This window comes from Lycium barbarum, chromosome 8 (assembly GCF_019175385.1).
Source record: "Lycium barbarum isolate Lr01 chromosome 8, ASM1917538v2, whole genome shotgun sequence".
NCBI classification, from domain to species: Eukaryota; Viridiplantae; Streptophyta; class Magnoliopsida; order Solanales; family Solanaceae; genus Lycium; species Lycium barbarum.
The window spans coordinates 123,007,595-123,026,247 of NC_083344.1; the positions used below are offsets into that span (position 1 = coordinate 123,007,595).

The window sequence follows — 18,653 nt, forward strand, 5'->3', positions numbered from 1 at the left end:
GGTGTAATAAAGCTCGCTAAGTGAAGCCGGAACCCCATCTTCTCGAAGATGGACGAAGATAGAGACCGGGGTTGGCTGGAGCGTTACGTCCGGGTGAGGACCGCAGACATTATTCCGGCCAACTACATGCCCTTCCCGGAGAGGTGGAATGATAATCGTAAGTTCTTTTAATAATTGTTTTTGAATGCTTTGTCAAACAATAGTCCTTTCACATTCTCACTACTTGTCCCCTTTTTTATACCAGCCGTGGCGTGGATACCTCCGGCTGTCCGGAACATCAACAAATGGGTTAATGCACTTCTTAGCCAGTACACCCACGAAGCACGGACATGGGGACTCCTGTCACGTGGCCGATGGGTCGCTCACAACCACGGTAAAACCTTGCTTCTATCGGTATTCATTGCATTTTATACCTTTCCCTTTTGTAACATCTTCGGCATTCAGGTTTACCCAAGGGCTCGGTAAACCCAAGACCAGAGCCAGCAGCTGAACTCGCTATGTCGGCACCCGAGTTCGATTCAGCGGGTACATCCCGTATCATTGCTGCCGCTAACAAGAGAAAGAAGCCCTCTGACAAAGGGCAGAAACCGAAGAAGAGGGTGAGGAGCGCTCGGATTCTAATAGATGAAACAGAGCCCGAGTTCCTTGTCCGGAGGATCAGTGTGACCCCTCCTGATACTTCTATTCCAAAGGAGGGTACCACCATTTCATCACTCCCTCCAGCTGGGAAAGGACCGTCAGCTTCGGCCTTGCACACAGGTGGGGAAGAAATTCATTACCCGACTCCTCTACGGTCGATTGAATTTGTCGGTATTTCAGGTGATGGTTCCTCCGAGAAAACCCCCCTGCAAAGGACCAGAAGGTCTGGGCGTGCACCCGAGACCGATCTGACGGCTGAGCCGGTCCCCGAGACCGAAGTTCCAGTGGATGTGGGCCCACTACCCGGCTATGAGACCGTCACACCTTCCGAGATCCCTGCCTCTACCGAGGCTGCTGAGGCCGGCCTGAGTTCTCCAACTCCAACTTCAAGGTCGGAAAACTTTGATGACATGTTCTCGGATACTCCTCCTGCTACCGGCGAAGCTGCCGGTTTTGGACATCTCCCGATCCCTCGAGCCACGAGGGCGGCTAGCCGGACCACTGAGACTGGAGCTAAGGATAGCCTGGTGCGTGTCTTCTTGGCCCCAAGCGTAGAACCCAAGAGGACTAAATCGGCCGTAATCACCGTTCCCGAGGATTGTAGCTTTTTGTCTCGCTAGGTGGGAGTAGCAAGCTACCTGAGGCCGCTCGTCTCGGACTCGGACAAACAAAAGATGAATGGAGTCCCCTGGTAGTGTCTCATTAACGAGGGCATGCACGCGGGCAATCGAGTAAGTTTATCAGCCATCCTTGCATAATTCATTGAGAATTTTAGTTTCCCGTTTATCCGAGTTTTAACTTGTTTCTTTTGCAGAGTGTGGTGCTTGTTGACGAGGCCTTCGTCCATGCTTAGCAAGAAGTTGACGATCTCAAGGGCCAGCTAGATGCCCAAGGTCGAGAAACGGAGAAGTTCCAGCACCTTTTGCGGGTGAAGGAGGATGAATTAAACCGAGCAGTTACTCTTTCCAACCATCAACCCAAGCTTGACGTGGCAAAGGCCGAGAACCTTCGATTAAAGAATGAGTTGGCCGAGATGGTCGAGAAGAACCGGCTTCTTGAAGCAGATAAGGTCGGCCTTAGCCAGGACAAGGCTCGTTTTTCCTCAAGGCTCGGCGAGCTCGACGCTACTATCTCTCAACTCCGGGGGAGCTAGACTCGGTCAAGTCCGATGCCGTGAGCATGGTCGAAAGGCATTAGATGCTTGAATCTGAGAGTGCCAAGTACAAGGAGCGGATGAGGGTGTTTGAGCGAAAAGCAGAGGACGGGGCCCGGATATGTAATGAGCTGAAAACCGAACTCGAGGAGATGGACGAAGCTAATGACCTTCTCAAGGCCGAGCTCGAGTCGGCCACTCAAATCCAAAGGGTCTTCGAAGAAGAGCGGGGTGAACTGGTGGCAAAGCTAGCCCAGGATGAGGCTGATTTGGCAGAAGCCCTTAGGAGTGTAGAGGCTGCCGAGGCTCATACTACGATTGCGGTGGAGTTTGAACAGTGGAAGTCTCGGAGGGTCACCCTTGAGCAAGCTGGGCATGGCTTTGCGGATCTTCCGGCCCTGATACTTGAAGCTAAAAGGGTCGAGGAAGAAGCTAAGAGAGCCCTCGATGCTGACTCCGATGATTCCGAGCGGACAGTGTCCGAACACTCCGGATCCAGCCATACCGGATAGACTAGGGCGTGTAGTTAGCCTTTATTTTGTTTTTTTGCCTTTTTGGCTTGTTTTTTATTTTCCGACCTCGTAGGGGTCTCCGGTGTGAAAACCTTATATAAATGGAACATGCATTTTTCCTGATTTTCTTTATTTCTCTTTGCTTGAATGCTTATGACTTTTGCCCCAATTGCCGGTCCATTTTTAGGACAAGCAAAGACTCGGAGTCATTATTTTGGACTGCCTAAGTATTGGCTTTTCTCTTTGTCCGGTATGTTTTGTCCGGGAAGTTTACCGAGTGGTTTGCCCGTGGGACTTATCTAATACTTTGTGAATTCAGAGGTCTCCGAATCACGTTAGGCATTTTTTACCGGTATTTTCAGCATTTCTTAGGGCCGATATTTTTTGGCTATTCACTTATCATAGATTAGGTTCGGACACCTGAATCCCAGCCTTAGCAAATTTTGATGTAGCAGTCCCCATTCGAGAGAGTTTAAATATTTTGGCTTGGTTCATTGTGACCTTGTTGCCTTTGTCGAATTTCGACCGTAGTGCCCGAATTAGGATATATGAATGAAGAAATGCCGAAATATGGCAATAATCACCGGGGTAGGGTGTTTCGACAAGAAGACATCTGAAATACAATAATTCGAACTTTCGATAATCTTTGTATTGCAAGTATTTGTGCGTACATAATATGAGAATTTTTTCCGCTTCCTTCTGCTTTTGCCGCAACAAATACTAAATGGACACGATTCATTCTGATCGTTTGGTCCTTACATCGAAACCTAATGCAGAAGGTCCGATTTTGGTTTTGCTGTAGCAAATGTTGAGTGGACACGATTCATTCTGATCGTTTGGTCCTTACATCGAAACCTAATGTAGCAGATCGGTTTTGATTTGTTGAGCTCCTCCGTTTTCCCCTAACCGGGGTAAACCTCGATGTGGGTACAATAGTCCCCTAGTGCTTATCTGAGTTGCAAGATCGGGTAAGTGCTATTAAGTCCCCACTCGTACGGTGTGACCCCGAGTTTCCGGGCATGTGTCCTTGTCTTTGTCAAGTAACACGTTGTACTTGTTGCCTCATTGTTATACCCCGTATTTTTATACGCCGAGATTTTTCGCAAAAGAATCGACGCGAGTAAAGACGGAACCCTTCCCGGACACGAAATAGAAACTTGTAATTTTCAATTTTAATTAGAACATAAATTATTTATAAATTGCAGTTAGTGTAAAAATGTTATTATTGGAGATTGGGAATTAATTAATTGTGATTAGATTATTAGATAATATTTAGTGATTAATTAAGAATTTATTAGTTTAATTCGGTTTTTGTGGGTCCCACCCGATTAATCTTAAAAAAAAGAGTTTAAACTTATAATAATAATAATGAAACAATGCAATGGTGAATCAACATACGGGGGGGGGGGGGGGGGGGGAGTACGTGTAACAACATAGGAAACCATATATATACTTAAAACAAGTCATGAAATGTTCATTTCATGAACTTGTTCCAAAAACTAAGCAAACACAAAAGAAAAGAGTTGAAAGGAAAGGGGTCTCGGCCAGGACTGCTTAGTCGAGCAGTGGAGGAAAATTCTTTTGAAGCTTCAAGTGTAATTAATGTCTCAAAGTGTTGTGGATATTCAAGTGATTAGAAAGGCTAAGAAACCAACTTGTTAAGGTAAGAATTGATCACTTTTCATATGCTTTGTGGTGGGTTAGATGCATTGTGAATATGTATAATTGTAAATGGAATGTATAAGAATTATGTATGTTAGTATTAGAATGTTGTTGTTGAAGTTTAAAGTGAGCCGTGTGATAAGCTTATGTGAAGCAATGTTTAACCTTATTTTGCATGTATTGTGGATGGTTTGAACGTGTGGTAATATGTGGAAATGAATGAAAGTTTTAGAATTTTGTGTGATTGGTATTGAAGCCGTGTAGGGGCTGGTTTAGGAGAAATTAGTGAATTGGTTATTTGATGGTTGGTTGATTGTTGTTATGGACGTTATGGTGAGTTGGATGCATCGTGAATATGTATAAACGTGAGTTTGATGTGTAAAAGAAATGGTATATGTTGATGTAGGAAAACAATCCAAGCCGTGGACTGTTTTAAGAAAAAGGATGGGTTGAATTTATTTGGAATGTTGATTGTTATTGCCATGATTTCTATAATAAGAATAAGGATAATTGATGGTTAAAAATTGGAGTTGGAGTCGTTGTGGGCTGTCGTAGAAGTTAGTATGTCGTTAATATAGTTTCTTGCGATTATATAGATAATGTTGCTAAACGTGATGTTGTTATTTTGGTTGAAGTTTGGAAAATTTCGAGTTGTGTGGTATCTTGGTCGGGCTGTTTTGAATATTGTACGGGCTGTCCGGAGTTCCCTCGAGTCATGTTTAAATGGTCTCGGGTTGATACTTGAATGCATGACTAGTGATATTGGCTTAGTGGTAGTAGTCGGGTTGAATACGAACGAAACGTCGTCTAATTGTTTAAAAGGGGTTATTAACGTTAGAATACGTATTGAATTCCCTCGTAGCCTAATTCTTGATATCTTAATATAGGATAAAGTACTATTGGGCAGTGTGTACGAGTTGTATTACGACTAAACGCTAAAGGTATGTAAAGCCTATCCCTTCTTTCTTTTGGCATGTCCTAGATGTAAGTAAGATATGATATGAGCCTTGGGGTAATTCTACTCATTAGTTTCAAGCATGACTCATGATTTTTATTCGTTTCTTGATGTTAGAACTTTCAGGATAGTCAAGCTATTGTCTCGAGTCTATTATATGATTGACTAATATATGATGTATAGAAGTTCCTATTCTTAAAGTATTCCATAATTAGAGGTGTCCTTGACTTTCATAAGCTATCTCATGTTAATTTGATACATGTATATGATCCCTGAGACATCCCTTGTTATAGTTTATAATGACATTTAGAAAGAACTCAATATGATTATTATCCTGATACTTGAGAGCTGATTAGTCTACTTATCTATTGAGTCTCAAAAGATGATTTGTATGTATATGGTTACTCACTACTCTGCTCGTGCTTACTGTTACATACTTCCCTGAGTCCCGGGCCAGGACATGTTTTCGTGCGCAGATCCACTGCATTATTCACCGAGTCCCTCACTAGAGGGCCAGGACACGTTATATATATATATATATATATATATATATATATATATATATATATATATATAATGTATATTATGATATGATGATATGATGACATGATGATATGGGGATGGCGGTCGGGATGGCATATGATCATTTTATTCACCGAGTCCCTCACTAGAGGGCCGGGACATGTTATATGTACATGTATATGATGATTTTGTTTACCGAGCCCCTCACTAGAGGGCCGGGACACGTTATATATGCTTATGTACAGTATAATTATCTAGTCATGTTATTAAGTCCTATAATGGTGTGGGTATGATGTTGACACATATGATTTATGTTCAAAGGTAAGTCTTATGGTTTTCTGGTTGTTGCACTGGGTCCTACACTCTTGTCTCAGTATGATCCTATTTACTATATTTCATGCTTTACATGCTCAATACATATTTCGTAATGACCCCCTTTCTTCGGGGGGCTGCGTTTCATGCCCGCAGGTACAGACGCTCGTTTCGGAGATCCGCCAGTATAGAATATCTACTCAGCTATTTTGGAGTGCTCCTTTGTTCCGGAGCCTAGATATATAGATCCTCCTTGTTGTATATATATGTGTTTTTTCAGGGTACGGCGGGGCCCTGTCCCGTCATATGATAATGTCGTTACTCTTAGAGGTCTGTAGACATATGTGTGGGTCTGTATATAGTTGCTGTTTCGTTGTGTGGACATGACTTATGTTTGGGGCGTACCCATTCGTAGTGGCAGCCTTGTCGGCTTGCGTATATATATATATGTTTGGGATGTTGTGTGTAGTGGTAGCCTTGTTTGCTTGCGTATCTATATATATATATATATATATTTGTTGTGAAAGCTGTATATTATGGTAGCCTTGTTGGCTTGTGTATAGCTGGGACGTTCCCCTATATATGACAGCCTTGCCGGCTTATGTGCGATATAATCTGTTGACAGTTGTAACTCCTCAGGAGACAGGTGGCTATGACATGCATATATGCGACATCTTTAAAGCAACGTCTTGCCTTATATATATATATATATATATATATATATATATATATATATATATATATATATATATATATATATATATATATAAGTTATTGTTATGCTAGCTGTAGATGATTATAGTTAACAGGTGTATACGAGTGTCCAACTCGAGCATTAGTCACGACCTACGGGGTTGGGTCGTGACAAAAGGTCACGACCCAACCCCGTAGGCCGTGACTAGTGCCCGAGCTGGACACTCGTATGTACCTGTTAACTATAATCATCCACAACTAGCATAATACAGACTTATCAATACCAAGGCAAGACGTCGTCTCAAAACTGTCGCATTATTTAGACGTGTCACAACAACCTGTCTCCTGGGGAGGTACAACTTTCAACAGACACTATAGTACATAAGCCGACAAGGCTTTCATAATATATAAGGGAACATCCCCGCCATAAACGAGCCGACAAGGCTATCATAACACATTACTTCTCAAAACATATATATATATATATATATATATATATATATATATATATATATATATATATATATATATATATATATATATATATATATATATATATATCTACCCAAGCCGACAAGGCTGCCACTACGAATGGGAACGTCCCAAAACATAAGCCATATAGACACAACTGAACAGCATCGATACACAACCCACACATATGTCTACAGACCTCTAAGAGTAACAACAGTATCATATGACGGGACAGGGCCCCGCCGTACCCCTGGATAAAATACATATATACCACAGAGATTCTGTACCAAAATCTAGGCTCCGAAACAAGGGAGCTCTCAACGATAGCTGAATAGGACTCCTAAGCTGGCGGGTTACCAACGTGAGCATCTGTACCTGCGAGCATGAACGCAGCCCCCCGAAGAAAGGGGGTCAGTACGGAATATGTACTGAGCATATAAAGCTACAATAAATAGGATCATACTGAAGTGAGGAGTACAGAAAACCAGTACAATAACCAGAAAACCACAAGGCTTACCTTTGAATCATAAATCATGGTGTCAATATCAGACTTAACTCGTTATGAAACTTAATGTCACCATTAGAGAATCATCCTGTTCATATGCATATGTATAACGTGTCCCGGCCCTCTAGTGAGGGACTCGGTAAATAAAATCATATCATCATCATGTATATATATAACGTGTCCCGGCCCTCTAGTGAGGGACTCGGTGAATAAGATCATCATGTGCCATCCTGGCCACCATTCCCATATCATAATGTCATCATATCATCATATACATAGACATATAACGTGTCCCGGCCCTCTAGTGAGGGACTCGATGAATAATGCAGTGGATCTGTGCACAAATACATGTCCTGGCCCGGGACTCGGTGAAAGATGTAACAGTATGCACGAGCAGAGTAATAAGTAACCATATACACATAAATCATCTTTTGAGACTCAATAGATACGTAGACTAGTCAATGCTCGAGTATCAAGATAATAGTCAGATTCAGTATTCTTTGAAAATCATTACGAACTATGTCAAATAACGTCTCAGGAAACATAGACATGTATCAAGTCAATCCGAGGCAACTTATAAAAGTTATGGTCATTAGGCAATATGGAGTTTTTCAGGAATAGAAACTTTCATGAATCATTTACTATCCGATCATATAGAAAGCTCGAGGGCAGTAGTTCGACTATTTAAGAACTCTAATATCAAGAAGTGGATAAAATCATAATACATGATCGGAACTTATGAGTAGAATTACCCCGAATCTCATATCGCTTCATACTTATATCTAGGACATGCCAAAAGAAAGAAAGGATAGGCTTTACATACCTGTTATAGATTAACCGTAACCAAGTTTGCTTCGTCACCTCTTTAGCCTATTTAATATGAAAGTAACACTATTGTTAGTAAACTACAACTTTCTAGCTTATAAATCTACAACCAATCACTTATAGGAATCATTTCTTAGTTCATACTTCTTGATTAGGATTTTGATTAGTTAAGAACTTGACGGAAATCGGGCAGCACTTCCTCTATATAACTCGCCTAACCCGAATTTACAGTTAATCTCCGATTATCACAACAATACCAACAACAACCCAGTAATCTCTCTTAATTCCTTTTCAACTAATTCAAGAACACAAAATCTCTTTCCTCGAGTGTTAGTCCATATCTTATATCGATAAATTTTCCATCGATTCTCTTTATAAACACATAGACATATATAGCAACATCAAGAACGTAGTATTCATGCTATTTACCATAATTTCCATCCATAACAACATCTACATAATCCACAAAACAGCCTATAAGCCAACAACAACATCAAATACAATCTACGGTATAATTTTCGTATTTCTCATCCCACAATTTAGTTATGACTTCAATGAATTTGAGTATACTTAGAAGAGGATAATGCTTACCTTATGTGCCAAGAAATACTCTTTTTCCACATTACTTAACCTTGAAGAAATTTCAAATTCAACAACATGACAAAATGAAACAACGAGATCGAAGTGGTGAGCAAAACTCGTACATTGTTCTTGAGAGAAAAAAAAAATACACTTTCTTCCGTAACATATCAAGTCACGTTGCTGCTGATTCCCTTGTACGAGAATTCTCCAAATAAAGATGAGAAATTTCCACACGTATATTTTTTTATTATGCCAAACCCAACAGGAGAGAATACTATATTTACATATGCTTCTAACGAATTATGATAAGTTGCTGCACTAGCACATTTTCATCTGACCCCTTTCAACTAAGGTGGACTCCATTTAAATCATTTTTCTAGTGGTGGTGTGGCCCACTTACTCTCATACTAATTAATAATTACCCTACACCTAAAGTTGCCACAAATCACCTAAAATTACTTAGTCATAGCTGGTCATTTCCGTGTTTGCCATGTGGAAAGGATGGTTGTCACTTGACTTCATCTAGTAAGTGATTATTTCATTCTTTTATCCCCACCATAATTCAACATTTAAATAATTACACATATAATTAATTTCTTTATCTCAAGTCGCTTAAACATGGATCACTTTTAACATACTTCATATATTCGTCATCATAATCATGTGGTAGAACTCTAGTCCAAAACCTCCTTATAAATACACCAAATATTATTCCCAAATTACCGCCATCATACTTGTTAATTCCTAAGTTATTTCGGGACCTCATCCTTTTATACACCGAGCTCTTAATTTGCATGCTTGAATATGACCGAATCCTTCGGGCTCGAGTAAATTTGCTCATGTTAAATGGTTCAATTTCCTAGCTTGGATCATATTTTACTCAAATAAATTTCAAACCTTGACGAAACTTATTTTCTTCGATTTGTTTAACTTCAAATATTTACAACACATCTGTACCATTACTCTAACCACCTATAAGCTTGTGGGATAACCTCGTTTTCGTAACTAATGTCATTTAAATCGCACGCTTTCCAATGCATGAAAACATGGGATGTAACAAATCCCCACTTAATATTCTAATCATGGTAAATTAATCCCACTTCACTAATATCTCCACTAATTGTAATTAATAAGCAAACCGTGCGTTATTAAAATCAGGATTAAGAAGTCCTTGTCTCATATCTCAAAAATAATCCTGTCCTTGAACTTATATCGATTAGCTTACGAATAATCCAACGTACGAAAATACGGGATATAACATCTTTCCCCCCTTTGGAACATTCGTCCTCGAATGTTAAACTAGTCTTGCACTCCCAATACTTCTTTAAATGTTCTTTTATTGATTTATGCCTTTCACATGCCTCTCTCGTTGGTCAATTCCCTCCAAATTACAACGCATTATAGATCCAAACTGTAACGCTTTAGGCATACCATCTCCTGTTGTTTCTTTATCCATACTTCAAACTCTTCTATTGCCTCTTTATTCAGATTTCGCTCTTAGTTTTTCTATCACACATCATGTTATAATCTTATATGAATAAACGTGGGTTCTCAAATTAGCCCAAGAAATACCTTAGCGTCGTCTTACTAGTCTTCATGCTTAACCTCGCCTTCTCCTCTCGTATCTTGCAATCAGTACCGGAGCTCAATTATGGCCATGTTCAATTTGCCCTTCGTACTAATTCTATAGTGGTAATTTAGCTTAAACCATTTTTACATCCTTCTTTAATGTACCCCAAATATCACAACCGCATTGATTTTGCTGAATCTTTACTCTTCTTATCAAGTACTCACTTGGTCCCATTCTTAGCATACAAATATTCGTAGATTGCATAGTTATCCTTGTACTACTTAGATAGAACATATCCAATCTTAGTCATAGCCTTTCCTTCTCCTGGTTTATTCTGCTTTACATATCTTATTTGTACTAAAACTCACTTGCTGTCTATCTTGTTGTACTCCTTTCCCTTCCTTTACTTACCATTCAATTTTCTCATATTCTACTATAGGAGATTCCCTATCTCTTTTTCTTTGCTACTTATAAGTCATAATATCATTAGCAAGCAACCCCGTTGCCAACGTCTCAACCTCCAATCCAGTATAGCATTGCTATCCTTTATAATATCTCTTAAGTTACTCGTTACCATTTTCTTGTCGTATTCTTCCTTTTTATAAGCATTCACTTTCTAATGTCATATTATATAGAATCTTTACAAATGATCCTTAGTCTTGTCTCAAATACCATCTTGTCTTTTATCCACCCATTGCTGGCTATCAGATCTTATTAACTTGTTTCAGCAAGGGATCTCAATTGAAATTTAAGCATCTATATCAAATATATTTCAGTCTTAATTGTTTCCATTTATACTTACTTTTCTTTCACCCGCTTCCCCCCTTTGGGGTTGTACTTATACCATATCCATAGTTTTTTTTCTTTATCATTTATAACTTTGATTCCCCACGTACGAAACCTTAACCAAATCACAAAGCAATGAGAACTCTCGATATATAGTACAAAATCTTATCTGTTGGTTGGTACTCGAGTAATATAATTAATGTAGCAATTTATCCAAAGCCACATTCCATTTATTCCGATCAGTAATTAGCTAGTGCTTATAGTCGTTTCAAATTCTCAATTAGGTAGCACTTATGTTTTCATGATAAGTGTCCCAAGCTTTCCTAAAACACTATCTTTATCCCAACGGATATCATTTGTTTCTTCTTAATAAATTCACAATACGTCAGTTGTTTCGCAAATCCACAATCCTTGTCCTTTACGGATTTCACCGTTTCCGAGGTAAAGTCATATATATGCAGCACCCCTTTAGGCCTTATGCCCTTTCACCCTTGTTGTGTACCCAACACTAACTTCTAACTTATTCAAAATCATATCAAATTCGTCTTAGTAATGGTCTTATCTTACCACCGTGTCGTCGTACTGCACCCTTAAGTTCGCGACTATATATTTTCCTTTCTATCTTATACTCGTACTCAATTGATTATGTCTATCTTGGGTGCTTTCTTTAGTATTCCTTTCATTTCTCCAGTCTATGTCCATCTTTTATTTTGTGCACGAGGAATCTCATGCTACTCCTGTATCCTTCGGAAAACACTACTTCTACATAACCCCTTTCTCATTTTCAAAACATATTCTGTTCATCCCTATTTGTTCTTACCATCCAGTCATTTCTGACGCTCATTCTGCCTCATTGCTCATCTTTCTTTAGTTTGGTCTTTCACAATTCTGTCTTTTATATTACTCGTTTTCTTAGCTATACACGTCATAACACATTGCTACACTGCAATCCCACTCGCTTTCTTCTTATCTTCTTCCTTCTATTAACTCCTTCTATCCCTGTGCTCGCTTTCACTTTCGTTATCACTTGATCTCTATTCTGAACTCGCCTTATAGGACTTTGTAAATCTTTTTTTTTCTTTCTATATTTGCTTTTCCGTTTCACACTGATTACATCATATCCTTTAGTTACTTCCTCGCTAGGATTTACTCATTTCTATAACAATCCTTATGGTATTCACATTACATCCTGTTCGTAATCAATCCTATAACGTAGCACTTCTTAACCTTATTCACGATTCTTACTATGTTTTAATTGCACGGAGTAGGCGTATTTAACCCTTCACCCTTTTTGATCAATCTTATCCTTAATATCTCACAAGCTGTCTTATAAATACCTTCATAATTTGTCATAATTCTTCCTCCTCCGAACTTATATCTCAATCATACTATTAGTCCTTTAAACTGTAAACTCATTGTGATTTATCTCTACTTATCAGTTCAGTCGATACCTCAATATAACCTTCTGTTAAGATTTGCCCCCTTCTCTACACCATCTCTTAGTGTCGTAAGCCCTTCCAAATTATCCTAGCATCTCGTCAACAACACGTGAAACACATGACCCAAGACAACCTACAGGTTTGAGTTTTTCCTTCTACAAATTCCATCTCCAGTTAATTGATTAAACTAATAAAATGTCACCATGAAGCATTCTCCAAAGCTACCACAAGAAGAAGAACTAGAATCCAACAAGCACAACGAGACTCCTAATGCTTGATTCACATAGTTCATCTTCAAATTTGTTCTTGGGTCATGAACGAACTATTTAGTTCATAAACTACTTGATACTTTGTACTCTTCAAATAAAAGTGAGACTTAATTGATGGACGTTTTTGCCCTTCAACATGAGCTTTTTCTAAGGTAAAATGTGACTGGAAAGTATTCTGGTCCGTTCAAATGAATTCCAAACTTTGCTGCTCATATATGCTTCTTTGAAATAAAATTTACCAAGCAAGAATGATTCCTCTTACGGATGACATGGAGAGTATCTCCTAAAGCTTTAATCCAACATGATAAATTTACCCTATCGATATCGACCTCATACTTACTATTACTATCGCTTCAATAGTTAACTTCATTTCTCGAAGTCAGGCTCGCAACTTGGTCAAATCCTATTATTACTGTCGACACGACCTTTCAAGACATGTTACGAACTTATATCTCATTCCCTTTTTATTTCTAAGAAAATTTTGGTAGAGTTTCCTCTGTATTTCTTACTATCCCAAAACATGCACGCAGGAAATACCAACAATGCCTCACAGGGCCAACATATATACGTATGTATTATATCATATCATAGCCACACAGGGCTCCCAATTTCAAATAGAAGCATAAAGATGTCGAAACGTACCTGATCCTTTAACGATCTGTCCTGTTATACCTTCATATATATCTTCCCTTTCACCCTTCAACTTTACATTTAAATCATACTTCAATATTCTTACCTTATCCGACATACATCTTTTGCACCGTTGCTTACCTGTGTACTTTGTAACTTCCAGTATTATCAGTCGCTTTCTTCTGTCGATGCCGTTCTTCAGCTGAAATCAAGGGTTAGTATAAGGAATTCCATTTCCTATGGCTGAGCTCTATCGCACGATCTTAGATATTAAAGAAGCGAAACATCCTAAATGTCCTGTAGCTTCCTGTTTATAGATGTGGTGCACAACACACCGATAAACAAGACTCTACTAGACACGGTCTGTAGACACTCCGAGGATGAACTGCTCTGATATCACTTTTGTCACGACCCAACCCCGTAGGCCTTGACTAGTGCCTGAGCTGGACACTTGTATGTACCTGTTAACTATAATCATCCACAACTAGCATAATACAGACTTATCAATACCAAGGCAAGACGTCGTCTCAAAACTATCGCATTATTTAGACGTGTCACAACAACCTGTCTCTTGGGGAGGTACAACTTTCAACAGACATTATAGTACATAAGCCGACAAGGCTTTCATAATATATAAGGGAACATCCCCGCCATAAACGAGCTGACAAGGCTATCATAACACATTACTTCTCAAAACATATATATATATATATATCTGCGCAAGCCGACAAGGCTGCCACTACGAATGGGAACGTCCCAAAAACATAAGCCATATAGACACAACTGAACAACATCGATACACAACCCACACATATGTCTACAGACCTCTAAGAGTAACAATAGTATGATATAACGGGACAGGACCCCGCCGTACCCCTGGATAAAATACATATACACCACAGAGATTCTGTACCAAAATCTAGGCTCCGGAACAAAGGATCTCTCCAAGATAGCTGAATAGGACTCCTAAGATGGTGGGTTACCAACGTGAGCATCTGTACCTGCGGGCATGAACGCAGCCCCCCCGAAGAAAGGGGGTCAGTACGGAATATGTACTGAGCATATAAAGCATAAATACAATAAACAGGATCATACTGAAGTGAGGAGTACAGAAAACCACAAGGCTTACCTTTGAATCATAAATCATGGTGTCAATATCAGACTTAACTCGTTAAGAAACTTAATGTCACCATTAGAGAATCATCCTGTTCATATGCATTTGTATAACGTGTCCCGGCCCTCTAATGAGGGACTCAGTGAATAAGATCATCATGTGCCATCCTGGCCGCCATCCCCATATCATCATGTCATCATATCATCATATACATATACATAAAACGTGTCCCGACCCTCTAGTGAGGGGCTCGGTGAATAATGCAGTGGATCTGTGCACGAAAACATGTCCTGGCCCGGGACTCGGTGAAAGATGTAACAGTATGCATGAGCAGAGTAATAAGTAACCATATACACATAAATCATCTTTTGATACTCAATAGATAAGTAGACTAGTCAATGCTCGAGTATCAAGATAATAGTCACATTCAGTATTCTTTGTAAATCATTACAAACTATGTCAAATAACGTCTCAGGAATCATAGACATGTATCAAGTCAATCCGAGGCAACTTATAAAAGTTATGATCATTAGGCAATATGGAGTTTTTCAGGAATAGGAACTTTCATGAATCATTTACTATCCGATCATATAGAATGCTCGAGGGCAGTAGTTCGACTATTTAAGAACTCTAATATCAAGAAGTGGATAAAATCATAATACATGCTCGGAACTTATGAGTAGAATTACCCCGAATCTCATATCGCTTCATACTTATATCTAGGACATTCCAAAAGAAAGAAAGGATAGGCTTTACATACCCGTTATAGATTAACCGTAACCAAGTTTGCTTTGTCGCCTCTTTAGCCTATTTAATATGAAAGTAACACTATTGTTAGTAAAGTACAAATTTCTTGCTTATAAATCTACAACCAATCACTTATAGGAATCATTTCTTAGTTCATACTTCTTGATTAGGATTTTGATTAGTTAATAACTTGACGGAAATCGGGCAGCACTTCCTCTACTCGCCTAACCCGAATTTACAGTTAATCTCCGATTATCACAACAATACCAACAACAACCCAGTAATCTCTCTTAATTCATTTTCAACTAATTTAAGAACACAAAATTTCTTTCCTCGAGTGTTAGTCCATATCTTATATCGATAAATTTTCCATCGATTCTCTTTATAAACACATAGACATATATAGTAACATCAAGAACGTATTATTCATGCTATTTACCATAATTTCCATCCATAACAACATCTACATAATCCACAAAACAGCCTATAAACCAACAACAACATCAAATACAATCTACGGTATAACTTTCGTATTTCTCATCCCACAATTTAGTTATGACTTCAATGAATTTGAGTATACTTAGAAGAGGATAATTCTTACCTTATGTACCAAGAAATACTCTTCTTCCACATTACTTAACCTTGAAGAAATTCCAAATTCAACAACATGACAAAATGAAACAACGAGATCCATGGGCGGAGCCAGGATTTTTATCAAGGGTGTTCATATTTTAGGACAGGGGATGTGTGAGGGGGGGGGGGGGGGGGAGCAACGCATGAAAAAAACACAATGCCTCTGCCAACTATCAATATGGCCCAGTATTGCGTCAAAATAGTTGCAACAGTGAATTATTCCTTTAAGCTCCCACCGACACTCTACCCCTTCATAGAATTTATTACGAAATAAGCTCTACCATAGAACACTTTATCTAATGCAAGCTAAAGAATAAATAAGTAACTTACACGTTCAATGGCCTCACTCTCTTCAGGTGTAACGGTCACAACTTGTAGGAAGGAAAAACAAAAGAGTGTGACGCCGAGTCTTCAGGTGTAACTGTCCAAGCAATTTATCTGCAGTGTATCTCAACCGAAGATCATGAAATTCAACTTTGATAGGAAGGAAAAACAAAAGAGTTGTAACATCAAGTTAGAATATGAAAAAATAGAATGGAGTCGGGAAGATACTTGTACAAAATAAAATTAACATAAAGAAGTCAACAACAAAATATGCTATTACAAACTAATAAATTACAATTGCACTCGACGAGTTTTCATCCCTTGAAATGTTTTTATAATACACTCATTAGAAACATCTTTAAATACTTTTTTTTCCACATAAGGTACTATGCAACCATCTAAGAATTCATCGTCCATTCGATTCCGCAAGTCATTCTTAATAAACTTCATCGCAGAAAAAGCTCTTTCAGCTGTTGCAGTGGCAACTGGTTGAAGCAAAGAAAACTTCACCAAAAGGAATACAAGAGAATAGTTTAAATGCTTCTTTGTCTCAACTAACTTTCTTGAAAGTTCCCCAAGTCCACCTAAATTGGAGAACCTTTTGTCAATATCATGAACATCAATAATGTAATTAGCAAGTTGATTCTCAAGGGCCCTCATGCTAAATCCATCAAAGTCATCAGGATATAAGTCAGCCATTCTCACTATTTTTTGTTATGTCAAAACTAGAAAATGAATCAATTGGATTCAATCAAGCTACTCTATTAAGCAAATCACTAGTCACCTCATTGAAACGCTCATTGAGTTCTTGTAGCTACCAATCAATAATTTTATAAAACAAATCCACACGGTAATGATGCAAAGTAGTGTAATCAACTACTTTGCGTCGTGATCTTCCAGAGTTAGCATATGGATCATCATAATTAGGCAATGAAATTTTATGCTTGATACAAAAAGTTTCTACCTTTTCTTTAAGTGAATCACATCCAGAATGCTTTTCTAAGAGAGGATCCCATTCATTATCTATTAAAGCTTGCAACCTTCTCTTGCAAACCTTAACAAGAATCATGGCATTTGCAATATCTTGTTACTTTTTTTGTAATGACACATTAAGATCATATGTGATTCCTAAAACATCAGTCATCAAATGCAACAAGAAAACAGTCTCAAATGTTTGACAACTTCTAAGAAATCCCGATGCACTAGCTCTTTCATCTGGAGTACTTGCATTTACAACAAGAGCATCAAGTACATTAACAATAGAGGCAAAGTTATTAATAAATTTTCCAAACGACTTGTAGTGAGATCCCCAACGAGTATCACCGGCTTTAATAAGGCCAAGTTCTTGTTTCAGGCCTCTACCTGTTTCTAGCTCACCCATATCTAATGCTTCCCGGAGTTTTTGTTTTTGAGATTCTCGAAATCCATCCACACGTTTAAAAGAAGCTCCCAACACATTCAAAACATTTGAAACCAAGAGTACTAGTTCTCCCACTTGAACACACTTTTTAGAAACTGCAACAAGAGTTAGTTGAAGTTGATGAGCAAAACAATGAACGGAATGAGCCGATCTACTTTCTTGTTTGATCAACGTTTTAAGACCACCAAGCTCACCTTGCATATTGCTTGCCCCATCATAACATTGCCCCCGTACATAAGATAAAGTTAAAGAATGGTGAGCGAGTACATCCACAATTGCTTTCTTTAGAGATAACGCACTAGTATCTTTAACATGAACAAGTCCAATAAATGCCTCCATCACAAATCCCCTTTTATCAACACATCTCTAGATTCATCAACCAATAGAGCAAAGTAGTCACCATTTAAGTCCTCTATTATAGCCTTAATTGTTTCAATCTTACAAGCACTCACAATATCTTTCTGGATATCATGAGAAGTCATTTTATTATTTTTTGGAGTTTTTCCTAACACATAAGGTTGAATTTGATCACATTTATCCGCGTACCATGAAAGAACTTCAAGAAAATTACCTTTGTTCAATGACGATTCACTCTCATCATGACTGCGAAGTGCCAAACCTTGATTCAAGAGAAGTCGTACCACATCGATTGAAGCATTTAAGCGAACCCAATATTCATGCTTACCTTTATCATCCAACTTGTAAAATGCAGCCTGAATGGATTGTTCTTCTCGCATTAGATCTTCACACATTCTTTTTGATTGATTATGAATACTATTTGGTGCGATAGCAAGCTATCCTTTCTATACCAATTTTTAAACCCTTTAGTCGAAAATACATTACCACCACCTTAGATGAATGCTTTCACCGTGAAACAAATAACAAGGCAA

At 38.6% G+C, this 18,653-nt stretch overlaps 1 protein-coding gene across 1 annotated transcript; it reads right to left on the reverse strand.

Moving 5' to 3' along the window:
- Window positions 1–17,430: 17,430 nt before the first annotated feature.
- LOC132608272 (uncharacterized) lies at window positions 17,431–18,102 on the reverse strand. Its single transcript, XM_060322322.1, has one exon. The coding sequence runs from the start codon at window positions 18,100–18,102 to the stop codon at window positions 17,431–17,433; it is 672 nt and encodes a 223-aa protein (XP_060178305.1).
- Between the last annotated feature and the right edge of the window lie 551 nt (window positions 18,103–18,653).